We start from the raw sequence: 21,876 nt of genomic DNA, 5'->3' as shown, positions 1-21,876 counted from the left end.
ATTTGTGGATAGGCTAATTAAATGTTCTTAACTGAAATTTACATAAGATATTACTAGAAATGGTTTTGTTAGACAAATTTAAGGAACTCATTTATGGCTAGCTTACATCTAATATCTACTTGATCATGGACAAAACCATAAAGTCTAGTGGTGGTTTCTAAATATTGGGTTCCACTTTGAGTTAATCCCCTGCCCATATCAATTGGAGAAGAAAGCTCCAGTTCACCTTATCAAAAACGTCCTCAACATCTTACTCTCGTAACACCCCTTTGTATCCGGATCTATTGTGATAAGCAAAAGTTTCGTCTTCGAGATAATTTTGTATACACTGTCGGTTAAGGGGATGGAGATGTTGGGCAAATACAATGTCTCTAGGGATCAGTGTGATATGAACAAAATTAAGGTGCGACAAATCAAGCAGACCTTTACGGAATTCATCCAACAAATTCAAGAGATCATCATTAATTGATCTCCAATTATCTCTAGAAGAGAAAATAGAAAATCATGCCGGTTCGGTGCCTTCTAGCTGCCCAAGAAGAAAACAACATGTTGGATTTTGTCCATGGAGAAGGCATCCACAAGGGTATTAAGATCCTAGGTTTTGGAGCACCATGTTTCAACCTCTAATTAATGGAGACAATCAGATTCAAGTACAAACCAAATAAGCTACTAAAGAAGGTGTGGGGTTTCTCTAATATATCTTCTTAAAATGATTAGGCAGCTCCATCCTCCACCAGAGATGTAATGAACTTCTTTCTTTTGCTGCCTGAGGTGACTTTAAGATTTTATTCTAGCAAAAAGCACTCTCCTCTCCCTTCCTAGTTGGTAGAATATTGGTCATTGTCAACTTTTTCCTATATAGATGAAAATTTGCTTAGATGAAAGATAGGTGTAAGCAAGGTTTGTCATCTCATACTGATGCCACACTAGCATAGTATCGATACGGTACAGTACAAAAATTTTTTTAGCATATCGAGTGTCGATAAACCATCGTACCAAGAACCAATACCGAACAGGTACGGTACAATACGCCCCGTATTGTCCGATTCGGACTGTGATGAGCTTTCTCCTTTCGCTTCTTGAGGCAACTTTGAGATTTTATTCTAGCAAAAAGCACTCCCAAGTCATAGGAAGAAGCAACTGCTCTCCCTTCCTAGCTGGTAGAGCGTTGGTCATTGTCATCTTTTTCCTAAATGGATAAAAATTTGCCTAGATGAAAGATAAGTGTAAGTGTAAAAAAAGGGACTCAGTTGGAAATGTCATCTCTTTCTTAAGTAGACATCACCTCCATCAACCATAGCAGCTACTTCATACATACCTTCTTTTCCTCCCCTTGAATCTACTTGTGTTATCCTTATAATCATTTGAAAATGGACTAGTTGCATGACAAACATACCTATTAGCATTCAGAATATTCTTCTAGGAGGGCCATCTCTTGTAATGAGCTTATTATTTCAAAATCGGAAGTCACGGTTTGCAGGCAGTAATAATGCATTTCCTTGAAATAAATTTCATGGTTATCCAGGGGATAGCAGGATCTGGATTTGGCCACTTGGCAATGTCATGGTGTGTGGAGAAGAGAGGCCCTGTCTTCACTGCTGCATTCACTCCTTTTGTACAAATTATGGTGGCTGGAATTGACTTCTCCATCCTCCATGAATCGATTTACCTTGGAAGGTATTGGATTCAAGCTCTTACAGCAGTGATTGCATCCATGTACTATTGCAAACTAACTTTTGTTATTTCATTGCGATGCCCAGTGTTTTGGGGTCTGTTCTTGTGATGCAGGCCTCTATTTTCTTCTATGGGCAAAGAGCAAGGAGGCCTCGGCGAGAGCAACCGGAGAAAATGGCGAACATCAAGTGCAACGGCAAACTGTATGATAAAACAGCATCATTTTGAAGGGGTTGATATCTTCTCCATTTGCTTTATTCTCTTGAGAGCAACACAAGTAAGCAACAGAGCTGAAGAAGGCACATTCTTCTCCCTCTTTTTGTTTGTTTGTTTTTCTTCTTTTTTTTTTCCTGAATGGTTGAAGGGCTGTCTGCAATCTTTCAAGTGAAATTACACCTCATTCTGTTGGGTTTTAGTTGGACAATGTCCTAGAGATAATATTAGTTGGACCAGGTCTACCAGTTCAACGGTACACCAATCCAATCAGGAAGCCCTCCGGCGATGCCTCTCTCCCAGCCTCCATCCGGCGCAACAGCTACACCATCGGCCCTCCTCCAATCTGCCACTCCACTGCTGCCTCCCTCGTAGCTATTGCACAGATCTCAAAGCACTCCAAGCTTTCTTTTTTGTTCACCTGATGGATTTGTAGGAAGGAAGGTGAATCCTTTTTTCGGGCGCGAAGGATACAACCCCTATGTCATAAATATTCATGATAATTTTAACAACCCTGGCCCATCCCTGGTGCACCGGGCCTTGCTGTGGGTCGATGTAAGACCCATATGCATTCCAACATACTGGGCCTCCATTACAACACAGGCCTTGACATAACTTGGCAGAGGAGTCCAAATATCATAATCTTTGATACGTACATCAGCCCAGAACCAGGAAATATTCCACCAGGATCTGAGAAAGAACCATCAGCATTAAATTTGAACACAAGATTCATGTGCAGGTTCCCATTGAGTCCATTGCATAATGAGGTTGCGTCAGTGGGCTCCAGTGAGAAGAAGAAATCCAACACCGCGACCCAGGTCCTGTGAGGCTTGCGTGGGAGTCCTCACTCAGGACTGAAATAAGGAAATATCGATCAATTTGTTTCCTTTTTCTGGATTTTGGCCTTGGGATAAGAAAGGGATTCACCGTAGTTCATCCAAACCAGCGACAGAAGATGAACAAAAGCCATATAACTCTTTGTTTCATATGATAATATCTAATGGTGACTGTTATAATAGTTGTTTTTTATTTCCTTGACAATAAAATGTATCAGTTATATATATATATATATATAATAATAATAATAATAATAATAATTAGTATCTATCTCAAGAATAGTTGATGTGTCCTATTAGCAAAGTTGCGATGATGTCACTATCAATGCTCAATCAAGCTTATTTCTAGCAATGTTTAGAATCTAAAAATGAATAGCAATACTACCATTGCCGCCGCCAAAATCTGAGTTGAATCATCAAGGTAGGACAAAATTCAAAGTGAAGTAGTGAGGTTGGTTGACTGAACTCCAAGGAGCAACCAAACACGAGAATGCCGGCAACTTCTCAGCTTGAATTTAGTTGGAGAGGCCTGCCTAGTGCATCTTATCCGACTTGAAATTAGAAAGAGAAGTCCACATGTCGGAATTTGTTCAAGAGGCTTAAGTAAGTCAGTTTGTTGGGAAACTGAAAAAATTTGAAGGAGTTGCAGGAAATAAGAGAGTGTGAGAGAGCTTAGAAGTGACTTACCTAGGGAAGGCTGATGCCTATTACTATGTAAGGTGGAAGTGAGCCTTAATTGCTCAATAATAGTCCACATATTGGGCGCGTGGGAAGAATTAACTACTTGATCATGCAGTATTGCTATAATCGCCATTTAATTGATGGGATCTCAATCATGGCTTTTATGAAGGCTAATTGCTTTAAATACACTTAATTTGGAGACACGTCGCGCATTATCTTTGCCAGTCAGCTAATTCTAATTAGTCCGACTGACGGCTCAACTCGATACTCCAGTGAACATCGAGGTTAACGGTTCGATTAACTACCATGGCTGATCGCTCGGGGCTAATTCGGCTGTTAAGACTATCAACTCGGTTCATACCAAAGTCATCACGTCGATCGGCGGCTAACGAGATCATCACTTAGGTCAGTTGCCGAGGTAAGATCACATCAACCAAAAATAGCAATGATGTTATAATTGCCTCCCCGAATAACAACTTGACAATGACTGTCTTGGCCGACTATTGGTTCCGGCACCATCACAACTGGGCTAATGCATCCAATGGAAGGTTCAAAGACGCCGCACGTAGATGACAACAAGAGTCATGGTAATGATAAAATGTTGCAACTTCGGTGAGCCCCATGGCCTCGACAACACGAGACTTGATATGCCGCTGGTCTAAAGTGATTCAACCAATTAAGCGAGCCTTACGTTGCGGACTTTCTCTTCGTCTCTTACCAGGAGAGCAGCGCCCGCTGCACGGAGGTTAGGTCAGGCCAACAAACGACCATATTTTTCTTAGAATCCCTTTAATTGATGTCAACATTTAGGAGGCTGTTGCGGGGACGGCCTTTGGCCGGAGCCTCACACAACAGCATAGCCCACATTAAGCTAGCAGAGAAAGAGGACCGCGTTCCTCCCGAGGTATTGTCCGCTTTGGGGGTCGAGCGTACCCGGAGCCCTCCTCACAGTTTTGTCCCACAAAAAGGCCCTCGAGAGAAAAGGATTTTCACCCCCCATTTAAGGCACGGAACCTTTCCGCTACTAGCCGATGTAGGACTAAATTCAAGGCCCCCTCCCCCCCCCACAACATAGCCCCCCCAGCGGGAAGGTTCCGGCCAGGTTTTACCCCAACGGGCCCCCACAGTCCTGGAGGGTAGTCAATGGAGAGAGGAGGCGCCCCTACCTAGCGCGCCATCTGTTGCGGGGACGGCCTTTGGCCGGAGCCTCATACAACAACATAGCCCACATTAAGCTAGCAGAGAAAGAGGACCGCGTTCCTCCCGAGGTATTATCAGCTTTGGGGGTCGAGCGTATCCGGAGCCCTCCTCACGGTTTTGTCCCACAAAAGGGCTCTCGAGAGGAAAGGATTTCCACCCCCATTTAAGGCACGGAACCTTTCCGCTACTAGCCGATGTAGGACTAAATTCTAAGGCCCCCCCCCCCCCCCCCAACAGAGGCTAATTGCATCCAACTCGTTCAAGAAATATCTTTTAGACTACGTTCATCCGGTCATCAACCAAACTGAAGAAAGATTAGTCAACCATGCTGCTGCTTTCCTGGAGGCTAATGGTCAAAATAAGTCTTTGAATCCTATAAACCTCTACGGAGCTTGGATCATCTTTTACTTCTTCTAACAATTGTTTTTATAATAATAATAGGAAAAAAAACTCGATGGAAATCAAAGCTGAGGCGGAATTGAACTTAAATTTCGATGTAAAAGGTTTTACCAACTTGACTAATTAATTGGTACTCTTAACAATAAATACTAAATTTTAAAATAGAAAATTAACGAAAGAATCCATGCAAAGCTTTCTAGATACACATCTAAGACTCATTCTAATGTTGGACAACCTTAGCTTATATTTGCTTAGACAATAGTTGTGGGTGAAAAGGAAATGTTTGCATATGCATATGACTTTCTATTTTATCAATTGTACATACATGATTAACATATCCAAGCATTTGCAGATAAGTCTTTTTCGTTAGTTTCTCATAAAAAAAAAAATATAACATTTGATAATATTCCTTCCAAAAAGCCACCTATATCCTATCAAACTTCAAAATAACGATATATCTGGTACTTACTCCAACTTCAAGCCTATTCACCTTGTTGTGAAATTTAAACGAACGGATTGACAAGGCATAAAGTGTCAGAATTTAATTTGATGCACCACTTGTTATAAAAATGAATGAAAAAGATGAAATTTTAGAAATGTATCTTGCCAATGGTATGATAGGAGTCCTCATGAGATATGAGTTTACATAGCTAAAAAAAAAATTTCCTTTTATTGTGGAAGCTCGGATATGAGAAGCCAAAAAAAAAACAAGTAAAAAATTATGGTCAAATGTTAGACAATTATCAATATTTGTAAAAAAAAAATAAGTGCTGGTTCCTCCCTTGTGTATAAAACCAAATTTTGCAAAAATATGCTCACGTCCTTTTCCATGTATTCGAAAATAGATATAGACAAGAATAAAAGATTGATCCTCCATATTACCATATGGTAAAGTTCTCAAACGAACATATAACCTTATAAATAGTCTAGATGATCTTAATTCATCCTTAGGTTGTAAAATCTTGATATTTGTATTTTGAGAGATGGTTAATCTTGATACTTAAACCATAATAAAGTTATATGATTACTAATTTGCTAAATATAGTGATAGGAGAATCTAACCAGAAATTTTAGTATATATGCATGGTAGCATACTGAGGCTATGATTCAACCCAAACATAACCAACTCTTGATTCTTTCCTTCATGATATTGTCTTAATGTTTATATGATCTATTAAAGACACACTCAGAGGAAGAGAATTGTAATCACCAGAACATACCCTAGTTGAAGAATTCGTCTTAAATACTAAAATTTCTGACGTATTTTGTTCACTATCTGAATCAGATTTGGAATCAAAATAAAATTGAATATTTTTGGAAGAGTAGGAATTAAATTTTGGAGCATTAAAATATCCTCAGAATGAGATTTTCTCCAAATAAATTCCTGGAATGAGAGGGTTTTTTTTCTTTTTTTAATGATGAAGAATATGGGTAACTCATATTTATTCCTATTATATCGTTCAGTTCCTTTCAACTAAATATATCCTAAAAATAATATTTTTTAACGTGTCCTGCAGGTACATCCAAAATAATTGCTGAAAATTCCAATGCGGGGTCGTCCCGAAAGTCGCCGTTCCACCCAAAGTCGCCGTCCCACTATAACCCCTCTTTGTATATCCTCCTCCCCGCCAGGCCGTTCACAGAAAAAAAAAAAAAAAATAGTCTCATAGACTCCAAAGATATCCATGAATCCAGAGATTAGTCCTCCCCTCCTCCTCCTCCTCCTCCCCCTCTTCCTCCTCTTCCCCACCACCCGCTCCCAAAGTAACACTTCTTCTACCACTGAGACTGCCACAGCAAATGCTAACATCTCTTCTTGCCTCCTTTCTTCCCATGTTCAGAACTTCACCATCTCCTCCTCTCCACCTTCCATCCAATACTCCGATCTCCTCAACCTCTCAATCCAAAACCTCCGCTTGGCTGGCCCCTCCGTCCACAAGCCTTCGGTTTTCATCCTCCCAAAGACCCAACAAGAGCTCCAAAGCTCCATCCTCTGCTGCCGTTCTTCTTCCCTGGCCATTAGACTTCGGAGCGGCGGCCACAGCTTTGAAGGCTTATCCTACACCGCGGGAGAGCACACTCCCTTCGCGGTCATCGACTTGATGAACTTGAACCGGGTCTTGATCGATGCCGGCTCGTCCACGGCCTGGGCCGAGTCGGGTGCTACACTGGGCGAGATCTACTACGCCGTAGCCCAGTCCAACCGCTCCCTCGCCTTCTCGGCCGGGTCCTGCTCGACCGTCGGCAGCGGCGGCCACATCTCCGGGGGCGGGTTCGGCCTCCTCTCTCGGAAGTACGGCCTCTCCGCCGATAACGTCTTGGACGCGGTTCTCATCGACCCCGCCGGTCGAGCTCTGGACCGGAAATCCATGGGCGAGGACGTCTTCTGGGCCATCCGGGGCGGCGGTGGCGGGAGCTGGGGGGCGGTCTACGCGTGGAAGCTCCGGCTCGTCCCGGTCCCGGACCGGGTCACTGCGTGCTCCATCAGCCGGCCCGGCTCGGTCAGGCAAGTTGCCGAGTTGACTCACAAGTGGCAGTACGTCGCCCCGAGTCTCCCGGACGAGTTCTATCTCTCCACGATTATCCAAGGGTCAACGACTGGGAACGTCCGCAACACGTTCTTGGGCCTATTCCTTGGCCCTAAAGGAACGGCAATTTCCATACTGAGTCAACGATTCCCCGAGTTGAACGTATCAGAATCGGAGTGCAACGAGATGAGTTGGATCGAATCGGCGGTCGGTTTCGCAAATATAAAATCCGTCTCGGATCTACTGAAGCGCGAGCCGTCCACGAAGACGTACTTCAAGGTCAAGTCGGACTACGTGAGGGCCCCAATCGCGATAGGTGGTCTGATCACAGCCGTTGATTTGTTATCCAGGCAGCCAAAAGCGTACGTCATTTTTGACCCCTACGGTGGAGCGATGGGCAGGATAGGGAGCGGTGATCTTCCGTTCCCTCACCGGGGTGGGAATTTGTATGGGATCCAGTACAGGATCGATTGGCGAGAGGGAGAGGATGGAATGGCGTACGTGGCATGGTTACGGAGGCTCTACGAGTACATGGGATGCTTTGTTTCGAAGAACCCCCGGGCGGCGTACGTGAATTATGTGGACCTTGATCTCGGGACCATCGAATGGACCATAGGAAGTGGTGGGTCCTTGGACGCGGTGGGTGTGGCGAGGGCGTGGGGCGGGAGGTATTTCCTGGCGAACTACGGGAGGTTGGTGCGGGCCAAGACGGCAATCGATCCGGATAACGTGTTTAGAAATGAGCAGAGCATTCCTCCTTTGCCCAAGGGAGGTTTCTTAAAGTAGTACCATTTCTTAAAGTAGTCATCAAAAATAAAAATAATAATTCACAGTCTTAGTCAAGAATGTTTTCTGACTAATGTAGCTCAATCTGTATCGTGTCAAATAAGTCTGCAAGGTTATTGAGTTATACTTGTCAATTATTTGTGGTCTTGATGTCTTCCATTTTATTTATTGTCAAAAGTTTCTACCATCAATCACATATATATTGGTCTTTTGGATAAGAATAACATTTTGGCTCATTGATATAAATTCACATCATTGCATTTGACTTGGCTAAATGACCGCACTTAACGTGCCAATGTATCTTCTCATTTTCGAATCTAGAATTGAAGTTTGTTCAAAAGATTATAATCTTTAAAATTGATTTAAATATAGCAATTCACTAGCATATAACCCATACGATGTACTGGATACATATTTTTCTTCTCTCTCCAATTGTACTTGAAATACAATATAGCAATATAATAGATTACAACAAATAAAAAGCTTCAATAGCTAAATTTTTATTGTATATTAAATAATGAACTTTTAAGGCCGAGCAAGGAGTGTCTCTAAGTAGAAGCTAATTCAAGCAACTCGAGTAAGAAGGAAGACCTTAATTAGTTCTCTTGGTTGGGAGCCTCTCTCTAAGTAGAGGCCCGATACCAAAGAGAGAAGAAGAAGATGCCAGATCAAGCGCACTGAGGCGCTTGACCCATTTTATATTTTCTATATTTTTCACTTTTCTTGGGGTCTTTGATTTTGTCTTCAACCCAAACCTAGAGTAGGAGTTGTATCTTTTTTCTAGGACCTCCAACTCAAAGAGGTAATAGGATGCATCTAAAGGTCCTTCCATGTTGCTATCTTGAATCATTACTCTAAACAAGCCTTATTCCTGCTTTAGACTTTGTAATTTTTCTAATAAGGCTAGGTGGCGACTCCTAGCAACCATTGACCACCGGGGGTGGCCCCCGTTTGCATGATAAAAGCTTCACACCATTACAGGGAAAGGATTGTTGTGTCTTCTTATAGCGAGCGAAGCTTACTTGTTGGATCCATCGGAGATATGCAGAGATGACATTGAGGATACTTAGAAATTTTTTTCTATATTCTTAAAGCATTGATGGATCTAATCAGACTTAACCATGCAAAGCTGTCGCTCGAATAGTTGTCCATTTATTCAAAAGAGAAACCCCTTAATTACATGCATATTTGTAGGCTTTTTTTTTTTTTTTTTTTTGGCTGAAAGCGGGTATTCCATACAATACGTGTACGAATACATCCAAGAAAATCAAAATACAGCAACTCACGGAGCGCATGTGGCAGCTCCTCCTCCCCCGACCAAAGGGTGTACCCTGAGTGATGGGCCGCATGGGCCGTCACCCAGTCGGCTGCCCCATTAGCTTCTCTAAATACATGCTGAGCCTGAAAGGCTCTCTCATCTCTCATCATAATCCCTATGTCGCGGATCAAGGGGTGGTCTGTACCATCACCCGTCGCCCCCCTCTGAATCCATCCGATGACCGTGGTGGAGTCGCCCTCCAAAATGATCGACCTGGCCTGCAGGATCATCCTCGCATGGCGCACGCCCGCCCAGGCTGCTCGAAGCTCTGCCTCCGGAACCGACGTGTCGAACAGCTGGCAGCCACCTGCTGCAACTACCCTGGAGTGCAGGCCTCGTATAATAAAGCCTGCACCACCCCGCATGCCGCCGTCCAGCACCGACCCGTCAAAATTAACCTTGAGGAAACTCGGGGGTGGGGGCTCCCAGGTGAAAAACACCATCTGGTGGGCTGCCGAAGCAGAGGGGGGGCCCCAGGTGTCCCGAGCTATCAAAGGTCTATCTGAAGAGGTGGTGGGTACAATCTCTGAAGCCTGAACACGAGCAAGCTCCGCAGCAAACCTCGGTGACACCCTGCGCTCACCGAGAGTACGAGCGTTTCTTGCCAGCCAAATCTGGTGCGCTGTGCAAGTCGCTCTAATGGCCTCCTGACACGTCCCTGAACTGGGTAGCCATTGCCGTATCACATGAAGGAAACGTGGCCTGTCACTCCGAGCCTCCTGCGGGATCCCGGCCCACTGCCATGTCAATCTCACCCATATACACTGGAAGAGCACATGGTCTACCGACTCCACGGCCCCACACGTCCCACACTCTGCAGGGATCCCCCATCCACGCCTGCTCAGCACTGCTCTCGTCGGAAGGCGATCCCAGAACACCTTCCATAAGAAGAGGGCTACCCGCGGGTGGAGACCGTACCTCCAGATCCATGTACAATCCGGCCCCCTCTCCTGCTCCGACTGGATGACACGGGAAAGGTCTCCTAGCCTGACACTGGCCTGGCTCGATGTGCCCCATACCCTAACATCCCGCCCCCAACATCCTGGTAACGGAAGGGACCGGATCCTCGCTACGAGGTGTTCCCCAAATAGCTGTCGAAGTCTAGCATCATCCCACTCTGCTCCACCTCCTGCCAAAAGGTCACTGACCCGTAGTCCCTCGACTGCCTCTACATCAACCATGGTCGGCCAACTCCTCAATGGCAGGGTGTCCACCCATGGCTCACTGGTCATATTTGTAGGCTTTGGCCTTTATGGGTTTGCTGCTGTATGCTTTCTTGAAAGTGTTAGCAAAATTATAATGCATTTATCATATTATTTGGCTTATATAGTTAATATTTTTTTCTGAATTAGGTTAGCATCTTGTCCATATTCACTGAGCAAATTATGTTTTGCTTGTATGAACTTTCTCTGTTTTCTTATTTTTTAAGCAGGATTTCTTCCAAATGGTAGATTTAGCAAATGTTTATCCAGATTGGCTGGAGGGGGAAAAATAGAAAAGGATGAAGAAGGCAAATAGTTGTAGACGAACATCTTTCATTATTTTTTGTTGTACCCTGTAAATTTTGGACGCCCAAATTATGAAGTGATTGCATGATATCACTCTTGGAGATCCAAGACTTGTAAACAGGACTTATGACACTAAGATTTATGTGATCTCGCAGGTGTATTAGTTTTTCAAAAAATGGGGGGGGGGGGGGGGGGGGGGGGGGGGAACCTTCCGCATTTATGCTCTCTTGAAATTCTATTAACAAAATGGTACCAAACGGAGAGTATTTATCAAAGATGCATCACGATGCTGCTGCTGCTGCTGCTGCTGCTTCTTCTTCTTCTTCTTATTCTTCTTCTTCTCTGTTTTGTTGAAAACGGCATTTCATATACTCTAACGTAAGTACATCCAGCCAGATCATAAAAAGGTAAAGAGTATAAGATCGGAGGTATGTCTCCTACAGATGTCCAGATGAACTCCCAGAGTGCCGGGCCGCAAATGAGGCAACCCAGTTCGTTGCGCTGTTCGCCTTTCGGAATACATGTAAGCCTGAAAGTCGCTCAGCTCCTGAGCCAATCTACGAGTATCACGGATAAGGGGATAACCATCACCATATCTATCCACTCTCCAAACCCAATCGATCACCACAGTGGAGTTCCTCTCGAGGCATATATGCTCAGCACTAACTACCCGCCTCGCATTGGAGATACCATCACGATGCTTTTCACATAAGAAGTGGTGTGTAAATATTTTTGGATGCAGTTGCTGTTCCTTCCTCATAAAGTTGTTAAACAGGAAACCTTTTTTGATGTTGAACAGGTCTCTGCCAACCCCGATATGGAATCTCAGCCAACCATCTATCCTCCATGATGTCGATAGACCGTCTATCTCCAATCTTTCATCTAATAAATGAAAGGCCACCCTCGCCTGGGTCGGCCGGTTCCAAATACATTTATAAACTAGAGAATGTGATGTCTTTTTATAAAGTCATATGGATGGCGGTTTTGACGCTACTTAAAGATTATGTATGATTGGATTGGGCACAAGTGAGGCACGTGTCCCCTTATCAAATTCCACCATCCACAATTCATACCGTGTCGCAGTCTGGATTTACCATTGCTCAGCCCTTTTTCTTGCAGTAGAGAGTGGGGTGCCTTTTGAAAGGTTATATGGATGGCAATCTAGATGCCCACGTAATTAAAATTCCATATGATTTGGCGCTGCATGACTATGATAGCGATAGCAAAGAAGAGAGATGATAGCGATAGCAAAGAAGAGAGAGTATTTCTAGAACCACCCTCTCTTGAGCCTGCACAATTGACCTAAAACTAAATACGTGCCTATGTAATCAATCCAAATGAACCTGTATTGCAGCCTCTTAATTTATTGATCCAAATAAACCTGTGTTGCAGTGTCTCTTAGTTCACACAGGCCAGAACCAGATCGGTTTTGGTATCATTTGCAATAATTTAAGTTCTCATCTAAAAAAGCTAGCCGAAAAATGTTATATTGATTTTTTAGTCTTGCATAAGTACTCAAAATCTATACAGTGTATAACTAATGTGAAACTAAATATATGTCCGAGTAGGCCCTCACAATTAAAATTCAATATGGCTCTATATTTTTCTCTACAAGAACTGAACGAAGGATGTGTGCAAAGTGAAAATTTAGTTTTCACTTTGTACCTACTATTGATATATATCATTTTGAGGTTTGAAAACGCCATTGTGTATTACTGCAATATTACATTGTGTATTTATTTAAGCAATACTAGGATTATTCCCATGATTTTCTAAAAGGCAAGTCTTTACAGGAGAGGTACCCATACGATAGTTGTTATTTATTACAATATATTTTATATAACTTGAAAATTTAATCTTTTTATAATTATTCATTATAATAATCTATATTGGCCTACAATATCATGTGAAGACTTATTACAAGGTCTTCAGCAAAAAAAAAAAAATGAAGACTTATTACAAGGTAACGATGTTTGAATATAAGTATTTGATTGGAATCATATAATATTTCGAATATTGCTTTGCGTATCCAGCGCCCGGCAAGTGCCATACAAAGTTTTATTCACCATATACTGAGGGCTGATATCGATTTGCTCCAAATGATGTGGCAAAAATGCAGCCTTTGTACGTGCTGGAGTTTGCATCGGGATACGAAAAAAATTTTCTTTTCTCTGAGATCTAATAAATATATTAATGTTAAGATATCAAAGAAGCATTGATACTAAGAACAATAGCGAGAAGTATGACTAACCGTTGCATAATAATAGCCACGTAAAATGTGTAGCACATTTCTTTTCTTTCTTTTAGTTCTTCTTTTTTTTTGTAGCGTGGCAAAATTGCACTACCCTTCTATAGATACAACCAAGGCACCGGAATACAATAAGCCAGTGTGGCAGAATTCCAAAGTGCTAACCCTATGTGATTGGCTGCAAATAAGGCAACCAAGTTCTTAACACTATTAGCCTCTCTATAAATATGTATTGCCTTGAATGGCACTATTAGCCTCTTTATAAGTTCTGTAGTAGGTCATCCGGGCAAAGGCTGTGGCGACGGGGCATAACATCATCGACATAAAGAAGACCCTTTGTCTTTCACTAAGAAAGAGCCCTGAAGGGCATCTGCACCCACTGAATCATGCACGAGTACTACACCGGACTTTGAGTAAAGTCCGGTGTTCAGATTCAGATCTGCCAAAACATGATGCAAATCATCATGAAGAGTAGTGGCCTCTTATATCTAACAGATCACCATCTCAGAATCTCCCTCCAGCACTACGCTGGAGGCTCTAAACATAGTAACAGCACCTCACCCTAGAAGATATAGAAGACACCATGCAAGAGTCTTGATTTTCCTCAACCATCTCGATCGTCTAATCGGTCTTGATCAAGATTTATTTGATTGCCCAGACTTGTGCTTCCAAAAGAGTATCCTTAAAAACGCAGGCATTTTTTTAGCAAAAAAAAAAACGCAGGCATTTTTTTAGCAAAAAAAAAACGCGGGCATTTCTAGACATCCAAACATGGTTAATAATGTAGCAAGTGGTAGCCACTGTGCTTGACTCTAAATGGTCCTGCACACTTTCTGATGCTTGTTATTTAAATCATTAATAAGATTTTATCGGTGAACCAAAGACGCTAGCATGTGGAATAAAGCAAATTAAGCCTGCTCGCGTGCTTGTCACTATCCCAATATATGTCAAGTGGTTAAAGGCAGCCGGTTCAAGCCAAGAACTTTTATTTTTCTTCTCTTTTATTAAATAGCAGGTGAGGTCAGGTATTTATGTATTAAAAATGTATACCAGTTGCACGACAACATAAAGAATCACAATTGGACCTACCATCAAACCTTTTAAGCATGACATGCAGGATCCTAGATATGGTTGAGGTCGAGTTAAATCTAAGTTTATTTTGAGTTTTGATATGAGTACTACAACAAAATCATCCAACGAGTCGAACCTAATTGATTTGCTTATTGAAACAATACTTATCGAACCAGTAGTCCAAGCTGATATAGCTCCTTTAGCAAGGAAGGATCTTGTTGAGGAGATTTTGGTTAACCTACTTACTTGACTTGATATAGTTAATACTAGCACGATCGAAGCTATCAAACTTGGAGCTTTATATATAATAAAAATGCATATGTAACATTTACATTACTTTAATCTTTTAAGCTGTATTTGGTTTACAAAAACTAAAAAAAAGGTTAACAGGAAACGCTTATGGGAATAATTATACTATGAGTTATTCTAATTTTGTTGAGCTATGATTTCTAGAATGTTTCTGATATTTTAATTTATAAAAAAAATAGATAGAAATGATAGTTTATTGCTACGAATAATTTATGATAATTTTTTCTTAAATTAATTAAATTTGTCATAAACAAAAAATAATCACCTAACTAGTTCCAAACAAATATGATCTTAAAGTTGAATGGGTTCATAAAGAATCACTTTTATTTTCGGTTCATGATTCTATTGGCCTAATTCAACTATTAAATTGAATAATTTAGATCAAGTGTATCAACTCTTTAAATCTATAACCGAACCATTCCATAAATAGATTGGTCGCATTATACTCAACCCAAAGCCATCCTACTTCCTATTGGATTGAAAAGCGGATCAAGGTCTCAAGGATTCGCCACCCTTGATTCCATCCTTATTGTACGCAAACCACGATCTTCTAAGACCTACCGGCGGTATCCTTATCCGGATTCAGTCCCAAAATTCACTTCGCCTTGGACCCCAGAATTTATCCTCAAATTGGAAACGAGAACGTGGCGACACAGCCAAGATCTTCTCATCGTTGGATCACGACCGAAGGCTACCTAGCTACCCTCCACGTGTCCCGCCGCTTCTTTTCCCGTTTTCCTTCGCGCGAAAGAAGGATACCTCCCTTCGCGCCCATCGACCGTTGAGAGCACTCCGAAGCCCGTCATCCATGCGATACACAGCTCTCAAAGCGGATGTGGATGATCTGACGGTCAATGGGAGCGGAGGATACAACCGGGCTCCATGAACAACTCTCCACCTCCCCAAGAAAGAACCGGGACTCACAAATAAACCCTCCCTTGTGTCCACGTAGTTCCCACGTAGAATTGCACGCCTTAAAGCGGGCCGCCGGCGCTGAAAAGGTCACACGTGTCAATCACGCATTGGTTCTTTTCCTCCTCCAAAATTACTAAGCACCCCGCCAAAATCCACAACTAGATCACGCATTTCATTTCCTCCTTCAAAATTACCAAGCAGCCCACCACAATCCACCACTTGATCCACTCCCTTATTCTAAAGATCCTAGGGACATACTCGTCCATATGAGAATATACTGGCAGATCTAGTAATTAATCCCCTAATCCAGTGGCATTTTGTTAACGCGGTATATGCAAAGGATCAAAGATGTTCTAGACGCGGCCACCCCGTGTCTCTCTCTCTCTCTCTCCCCGTACGCACAAACTTCGCTTCTTTAAGAAGCTTCCCCTTTCCTTTCTCTCTTTCTCTCACACACACTTAGCTCGAAGCCCTAGGCCGGGAAGAGATCCAAAGCCTCCATTTTTCCAGTGTTTTTTGAGTTCCCGCGATCAATCCTCCCAAATTCTAGCTTTTGGACTGAAGATTTCGTCTTCTCAACCGTTCTCGGTGTTCGATTTCGAACGGGGCGGTGGTATTTTGGAGCATAGTGGAGGAGCTGGAAGGAAGGGAGGAGCGATGACAGCGATCGCCCTGCAGTTGCTTCCCTTAGGGTTCCGGTTCCACCCGACCGACGAGGAGCTGGTCAATCACTACTTGAAGCGGAAGATCAGCGGCCGGATCAAGTCCGAGGCGGAAGTCATCCCCGAGATCGATGTCTGCAAATGCGAGCCCTGGGACCTTCCTGGTATCAATTCCCCATTACTTCTTTCAAACCTCGAGTAAAAAGATTTTTTTTTTTGGGTGTGTGCGCTTAAATATTCGACCTTGATGCGGTTTGGGTGGGTTTGATGGGGGCGGGCAGATAAATCTATTATTAGATCGGACGATCCCGAGTGGTTTTTCTTCGCGCCGAAGGATCGGAAGTACGCCAATGGACACAGGTCCAACCGCGCGACCGAGGCCGGCTACTGGAAGGCCACGGGGAAAGACCGGGTCATCCGGTCGAAGGCCGCGGCGGCGGGGCACAACGTCATCGGCATGAAGAAGACCCTCGTCTTCCACCAAGGAAGAGCGCCGAAGGGCATCCGCACCAGCTGGATCATGCACGAATACCGCACCACCGAGCCGGAGTTCGAGTCCGGTGTTCAGGTTCGGAGCGTTGCTTTCCCCTTTCTCTCTACCAACCATACTCTTTTTTTTTTTTTTTAAGAAAACAACAAACTTTATGTCTGTTTGAAGGTGCGTTTATAGTTTCTGTATGCTAATTTGGATGTTTTTGTGGATTCTTTTCCTGCGTAATGGGAGGTTTTTATTCTTGTAGTGTTGGAAAAGATAATTTTTTTTCCCTACGGCTTCAGGGTAATCTAGCTTAAATTTAGTATACTGATGTTTTCTGACGCAGGATTACATTTTTGAAGTGATTCCGATATGCGTGGGCACCGACTCCATGGTTCTGATTCGGGCGGCGGTAGATATGCTTATCTTCTCACGCGGTTTTGTCCTGATATCCGCGTGTTTTGATGTGCGGCGTGTGAAGCTTTTAACTTTAGTGAGAATTTTGTCTAGAAAGTCGTGTGGCACGACAGTCATAAAAAAGCACTGATTGTGTCGTGGCATTAAACTGAGTGTCGCCATGAAATCGGAAACAGTTTGAGACCCTGACTTGTCGGATATTGTAGTACTCCATGTATAGTTTCATACTGTGGAACACCTGTTCGTTTGTTAAGTTGCCCATCTTGTTTTAATGCTCTGGACATGCAGGTTCTTGTTTTTTTGCCTTTGCATGCATGCACTTCTTATACAAAATATGGATTTCTGTAGTTAGATAGTCCTCTCTTTTGTTTTGGTTTCTATTAGGTATCAACAAGTCCCTGATACTATTATACATATGCATATTGGCATCTCCAGTCATGATTTTAGCTAAGCTGAAAACCATGCTGATGGGCCAATCAAGGGAATGGTCTCTCCCACATTATATATGCAGATGCCTCGATGTATGTATAAGATGATGCAGCAAGGCATGCATGTATGAGATGATTCGGCCAGGCGAGTCATCCATTTATCTTGTTTACCTGTAATGGAATCTATGTGGAAATACAGGTTCATGTAGTTACTCATTCGTGCCGAGGATTTGCCCAAACACATTTCCAGAATTCTTTCATTTCATGTACCTTTGCCTTTTAAAAGATATGAAAGTTTTAAGTTCAGGTGATGGTGGTGAGAAGCTTTTTTGAAGTGGGTTTGGTAGCAGGGCTTCTCATCACCAATTTAGTCTGTATATGTTCTGATAGCTCGTCATATAATTTCATTTATGATGCATTGTAAACATTTCATTTTGTTTTCATTCTCAGACCATGGCATTAGAGAGTTGGAGTTTTATGGAATACTGAGAAGCGTTTGTATACTCCTTTGTTCTTTTGGTAATGGTAAAATAGTTCAAAAACTTCAAATGATTCGTTTAGTGAAATTGGTAGATATTATATAAGTTCAAGCTATCTTATTTTTTTTATGTGATGTTAGCTAACAAATTTGTAGTTTGAGTATCGCATGACATTTTCAGTTTAAACTCAACTTCACTTCTTTTATTTTTTTCCTTTTTTACTTAACTTTCTTAAATGAAACAAAACTATTTTATACTTATTTGATGGACCTGATTCACATGTACATGCCTCTCTGGTCATGTTGAGTAAGAACATGTCAGGTGAGTTATGTCTGGTGGCAGATATGGTGTGTACTTTTATCTTTTAAACCTAATGCCCCTCTAAGGTAAATAATTTCACGCTGCAATTAACTTTTATTTAAACCCTGATTTTTAGTTTATTGGTTACTAAAGCATGCTATTTAGAATATTTTCCCTTTTTCTGACTGGTAATAGTAGAAACAACACTGTTAGATTAGTTAGTGAATCAAATATAAGCAATTGTTAAGTTGGATGTTTAGGACAGAACTTTGAACGCCAGATGGGGGATGGTAGAATTGAAATCAATGCGTGTAGAACCTATAGGTGACAAATACTTAGGTTGAAAAGTCATAGTGTCCCCATATATCCACTTCAAAGGTGATATCCTACCTCCATGTAATTGGCTATATTATGTGTTTATAATCATCATCGAACACCAATCTATTCAAAAGCATGAAAATTGCTTGCTACTTTGATGTTATATTCAATAAACTACTACCAAGAACAATGATGAATAGAATGTTTGGATATTGCAGATCAGTAGACTATTAATATCTTCTTTAGATTAAAATGTAAGGATGATGGTTTTTCAAATGTCGGGGAGGGCTTCGTTGTTAAACAAATAGCGATGCAAAAACCGTCAAATTATTTCATAGGAAGATGCTTGAAAGAGTGGGAACTCTAGCATAGCATAGAGATATTGAAGTCTTTTTTCCCTGTTACGCTCATCTGTTCTGACCCTTACTCCTATTAATGTATGATGATTGAGACTTTTTTGTATACAGTCTGTCTGCATTTATATTGCCTAACGGCTATGCAGCTATTCATCGTGCCATAACTTGGTGTTTACATTTGTTGTTCGTCAATTCACTTTGTGATTTTTATTTTCTTCAGGGTGGTTATGTTCTTTACCGGTTATTTAAAAAGCCAGAAGAAAAGAGTCCAAACTCCAAAACTGATGAAATGGAGAGAAATTGCATCTCTCCAACCCCAGCCAAATTGTCTCCAGATGAAACACAGCACGAAGAAGATGTTATGGAGGAAATTGCAGCCCCATTAAACCAAGAATCTTCAGAATCAGGTTTGCAAGAAGAACCTCATTCCTTGGCTGATTCGGTTGAACAGCAGCCAGCAGGTATCCAGAGATGGCTGGCCGATAAAACCAATGATTCGACAACTTACTCTGTAAAACCAGATGAGAGCTCTTGCAACGTTGCTTCAGATAATCGTGATGCACAAGCTGGAGTGCATGTAAGAACTTTGTTGAACTTGGGCCATCGATAGTTTCCCCCCCCCCCCAACTTTATATTGCATTTAATTCATTTAATAGCATGCCTACCTGATAGATTTTCTTGATCGTGACATGTATCCTTGCTTGTACCTGTAGCACTGACTAAAGCATTGTTGATCTCCATAAATGCAGGCTGATGCTCTGCAGGATGTGTCGGCACAGCACCGTGATCCACAGTATGAGCAAATAGATTATAATGGCTTTCCAAACATCAGTTCCCCAATGCTGCCATACACTGTCCACGGATCCCATATGGGATTTGTTTGTAATGCTGATCAGGACCCCTTAAATGAATTCTTGGATGCAATTTTAAGTAATCAAGATGAACATTCTTCAGGGGCATCTAATGTTCGGAAAGATTCAGTTCCTGAGACTCTGCCAAGACACAGCATCTGGGATTCAGCATCATGCAGGGATAGCGGGACTAGCAGCGATATAGATACTGAAGCAATATTGCCTCAGGTGAGTGTGCTTGTTACATCGATTGATTAACGCATAACAAAATAACATGTAAACTCAGCTCTTTTCTCTCTGTTCTTTCAATTTTACAGGAACTTTTAGGTCCGGAAGCTTCTATGTGGTTTGATGGATCATCTTTTCTGTCAGATGATCCATTACAAATGAATTCTTTGTATGAATATCCAGAAATAGAACCCCAGTTGAGCACACTCTATGAAAGTGCAGCTTTGCTCCCATATGATAGCACTGGGCCAGATGTGTACTCAGTGGGCTCCACTGCAGAATCCTTGCAAGATTTGTTTAATAGCATGGAGGAATCAAGTAACCAGAAGAATGTTGCAAATAATGGAGATGATCTTGGGGTGACTGGTATCAAGTTCAGCACTCGTCAGCCACAGCATCCATCAAATTCAAACAACATATTTGCACAGCAGGGCACTGCAGCAAGAAGGATCCGTTTACAAGGTCTGACTCAAAAGTCATCATTTTTCAGTGCTGATAGTGAATCTAGCAGCAGCAAAGATGATCATGAAGACAAAGAGGCAATGAAAAAGGCTTCGCAAGATTCTTTGGATACTTTTGATAGCACCGAGGAATCATTGACCCAGAAGAATACACCTAGCATTGAAGATGGTCTTGAGGGAACTGAAATCAAGATCAGGGCTCGGCAAGCACCACATTCTCCAAGTTTGAACAAACTATCATCAAAACAGGGCATAGCAGCTGGGACGATTCTTTTGCAAGCTCATCTTCAAGGGGAAACATTTTCCTGCACGGTTGGTGAATCAAGCAGCAGTAAAGATGACCATGAAGACAAAGAGTCAGCGGCAGAGGTGCAGCATTTTAATTTGTCAATATCTAAAGTTTTTTTTGTGTGGTCTCTACTTATTTTTTCCTGAACTAATGGACCTTAACTTTGTCTCTGCAGGGAGGGGAGCATGTGGATGACAATATTGCTGAATTTGGGGAGATTTCTAAGCCTGCTTTACCAGACACGCACAAGCTTGAACAGTTATCTGTTCATGGTAATAAAGAGCAAAAAATCTATAGTATTACCTGAATATATTCTTATCAAACTAGCATTTTGCTGATCACACTTGTTTTATTTATCATGTAGATAATACATCACCTGATTCAGAGTTGTATCTGGAATCTAAACCGATGCTGAGGTTGAGAACAAAATGGACTGATGATAATACAAATATACCAGAAGGCCCTCCCTCGCGCGGTAGATTACAGAGAACTGCTTCAGTTGTTTATGTAATCTGGTTGGTTCTCTCAGTAATCCTTGTGCTGATGTGTGTTGGGATATGGAGATGCATAAACTCTCAATGCATGTAGCTTCGGCTGAAGGTCTCTGTATAATTTTGCTTTCATAGGGTCTCTTAGATATGCAACTTCTGACACGTAGTGGATTTTCAGATGCTTAAAGTGGTTTGTACATGCCGTAAAATTTTCCTGCTTGCTTGTTTATGTGAGCTTATGAACTGTCTTCGAGTGTCTGCTGTAGCAGTGACTGGATGGTGAGCCTTTACAGCTTGCTCTGGTTCCTTTGGCTTGAGTTTTCTGCCGTATATTGCTGAACTTGCCATAATGTCCAAGGAATTAGTTAGCCAGTTAATGACTTTGTGAGGTACAAGTATATGGTTGTCTTACATTTATATGATGAGGTATCATTA

General features: G+C 42.0%; 2 protein-coding genes across 3 annotated transcripts; both read left to right on the top strand.

Moving 5' to 3' along the window:
* The first annotated feature begins 6,608 nt into the window (after positions 1–6,608).
* Positions 6,609–8,541, top strand: LOC103722580 (berberine bridge enzyme-like D-2). Its single transcript, XM_008813184.6, has one exon. The coding sequence runs from the start codon at positions 6,689–6,691 to the stop codon at positions 8,315–8,317; it is 1,629 nt and encodes a 542-aa protein (XP_008811406.5). The 5' UTR covers positions 6,609–6,688; the 3' UTR covers positions 8,318–8,541.
* Positions 8,542–16,053: 7,512 nt separating this feature from the next.
* On the top strand, positions 16,054–21,650 carry LOC103722570 (NAC domain-containing protein 14-like). Of its 2 annotated transcripts, XM_089925852.1 has the most exons (8): positions 16,144–16,512; positions 16,630–16,916; positions 17,170–17,235; positions 19,342–19,698; positions 19,871–20,200; positions 20,290–21,030; positions 21,126–21,222; positions 21,315–21,650. In XM_089925852.1, the coding sequence occupies exons 1-8, from the start codon at positions 16,344–16,346 to the stop codon at positions 21,536–21,538; spliced, it is 2,271 nt and encodes a 756-aa protein (XP_089781978.1). In that variant the 5' UTR covers positions 16,144–16,343; the 3' UTR covers positions 21,539–21,650. The 2 variants fall into 2 exon arrangements, with proteins under 2 accessions (XP_038971457.2, XP_089781978.1); XM_039115529.3 differs by lacking the exon at positions 17,170–17,235 and having other exon boundaries at positions 16,054–16,512.
* Positions 21,651–21,876: the final 226 nt, after the last annotated feature.

The sequence above is a fragment of the Phoenix dactylifera genome, chromosome 10 (assembly GCF_051530095.1).
Source record: "Phoenix dactylifera cultivar Ajwa chromosome 10, Ajwa_hap1_PhDact_Kaust_v1.1, whole genome shotgun sequence".
NCBI lineage: Eukaryota > Viridiplantae > Streptophyta > Magnoliopsida > Arecales > Arecaceae > Phoenix > Phoenix dactylifera.
This window is presented reverse-complemented; position numbering and strand designations above follow the sequence as displayed.

Excerpts from the sequence above, each read along its gene's own strand:
- LOC103722570 (XM_089925852.1), top strand. The coding sequence starts at position 16,344 with ATGACAGCGATCGCCCTGCAGTTGCTTCCCTTAGGGTTCCGGTTCCAC. Across the intron at positions 21,031-21,125 it reads ACAAAGAGTCAGCGGCAGAG|GGAGGGGAGCATGTGGATGA; the intron begins GTGCAGCATTTT and ends TTGTCTCTGCAG. Across the intron at positions 21,223-21,314 it reads TGAACAGTTATCTGTTCATG|ATAATACATCACCTGATTCA; the intron begins GTAATAAAGAGC and ends TTTATCATGTAG.
- LOC103722580 (XM_008813184.6), top strand. The coding sequence starts at position 6,689 with ATGAATCCAGAGATTAGTCCTCCCCTCCTCCTCCTCCTCCTCCCCCTC.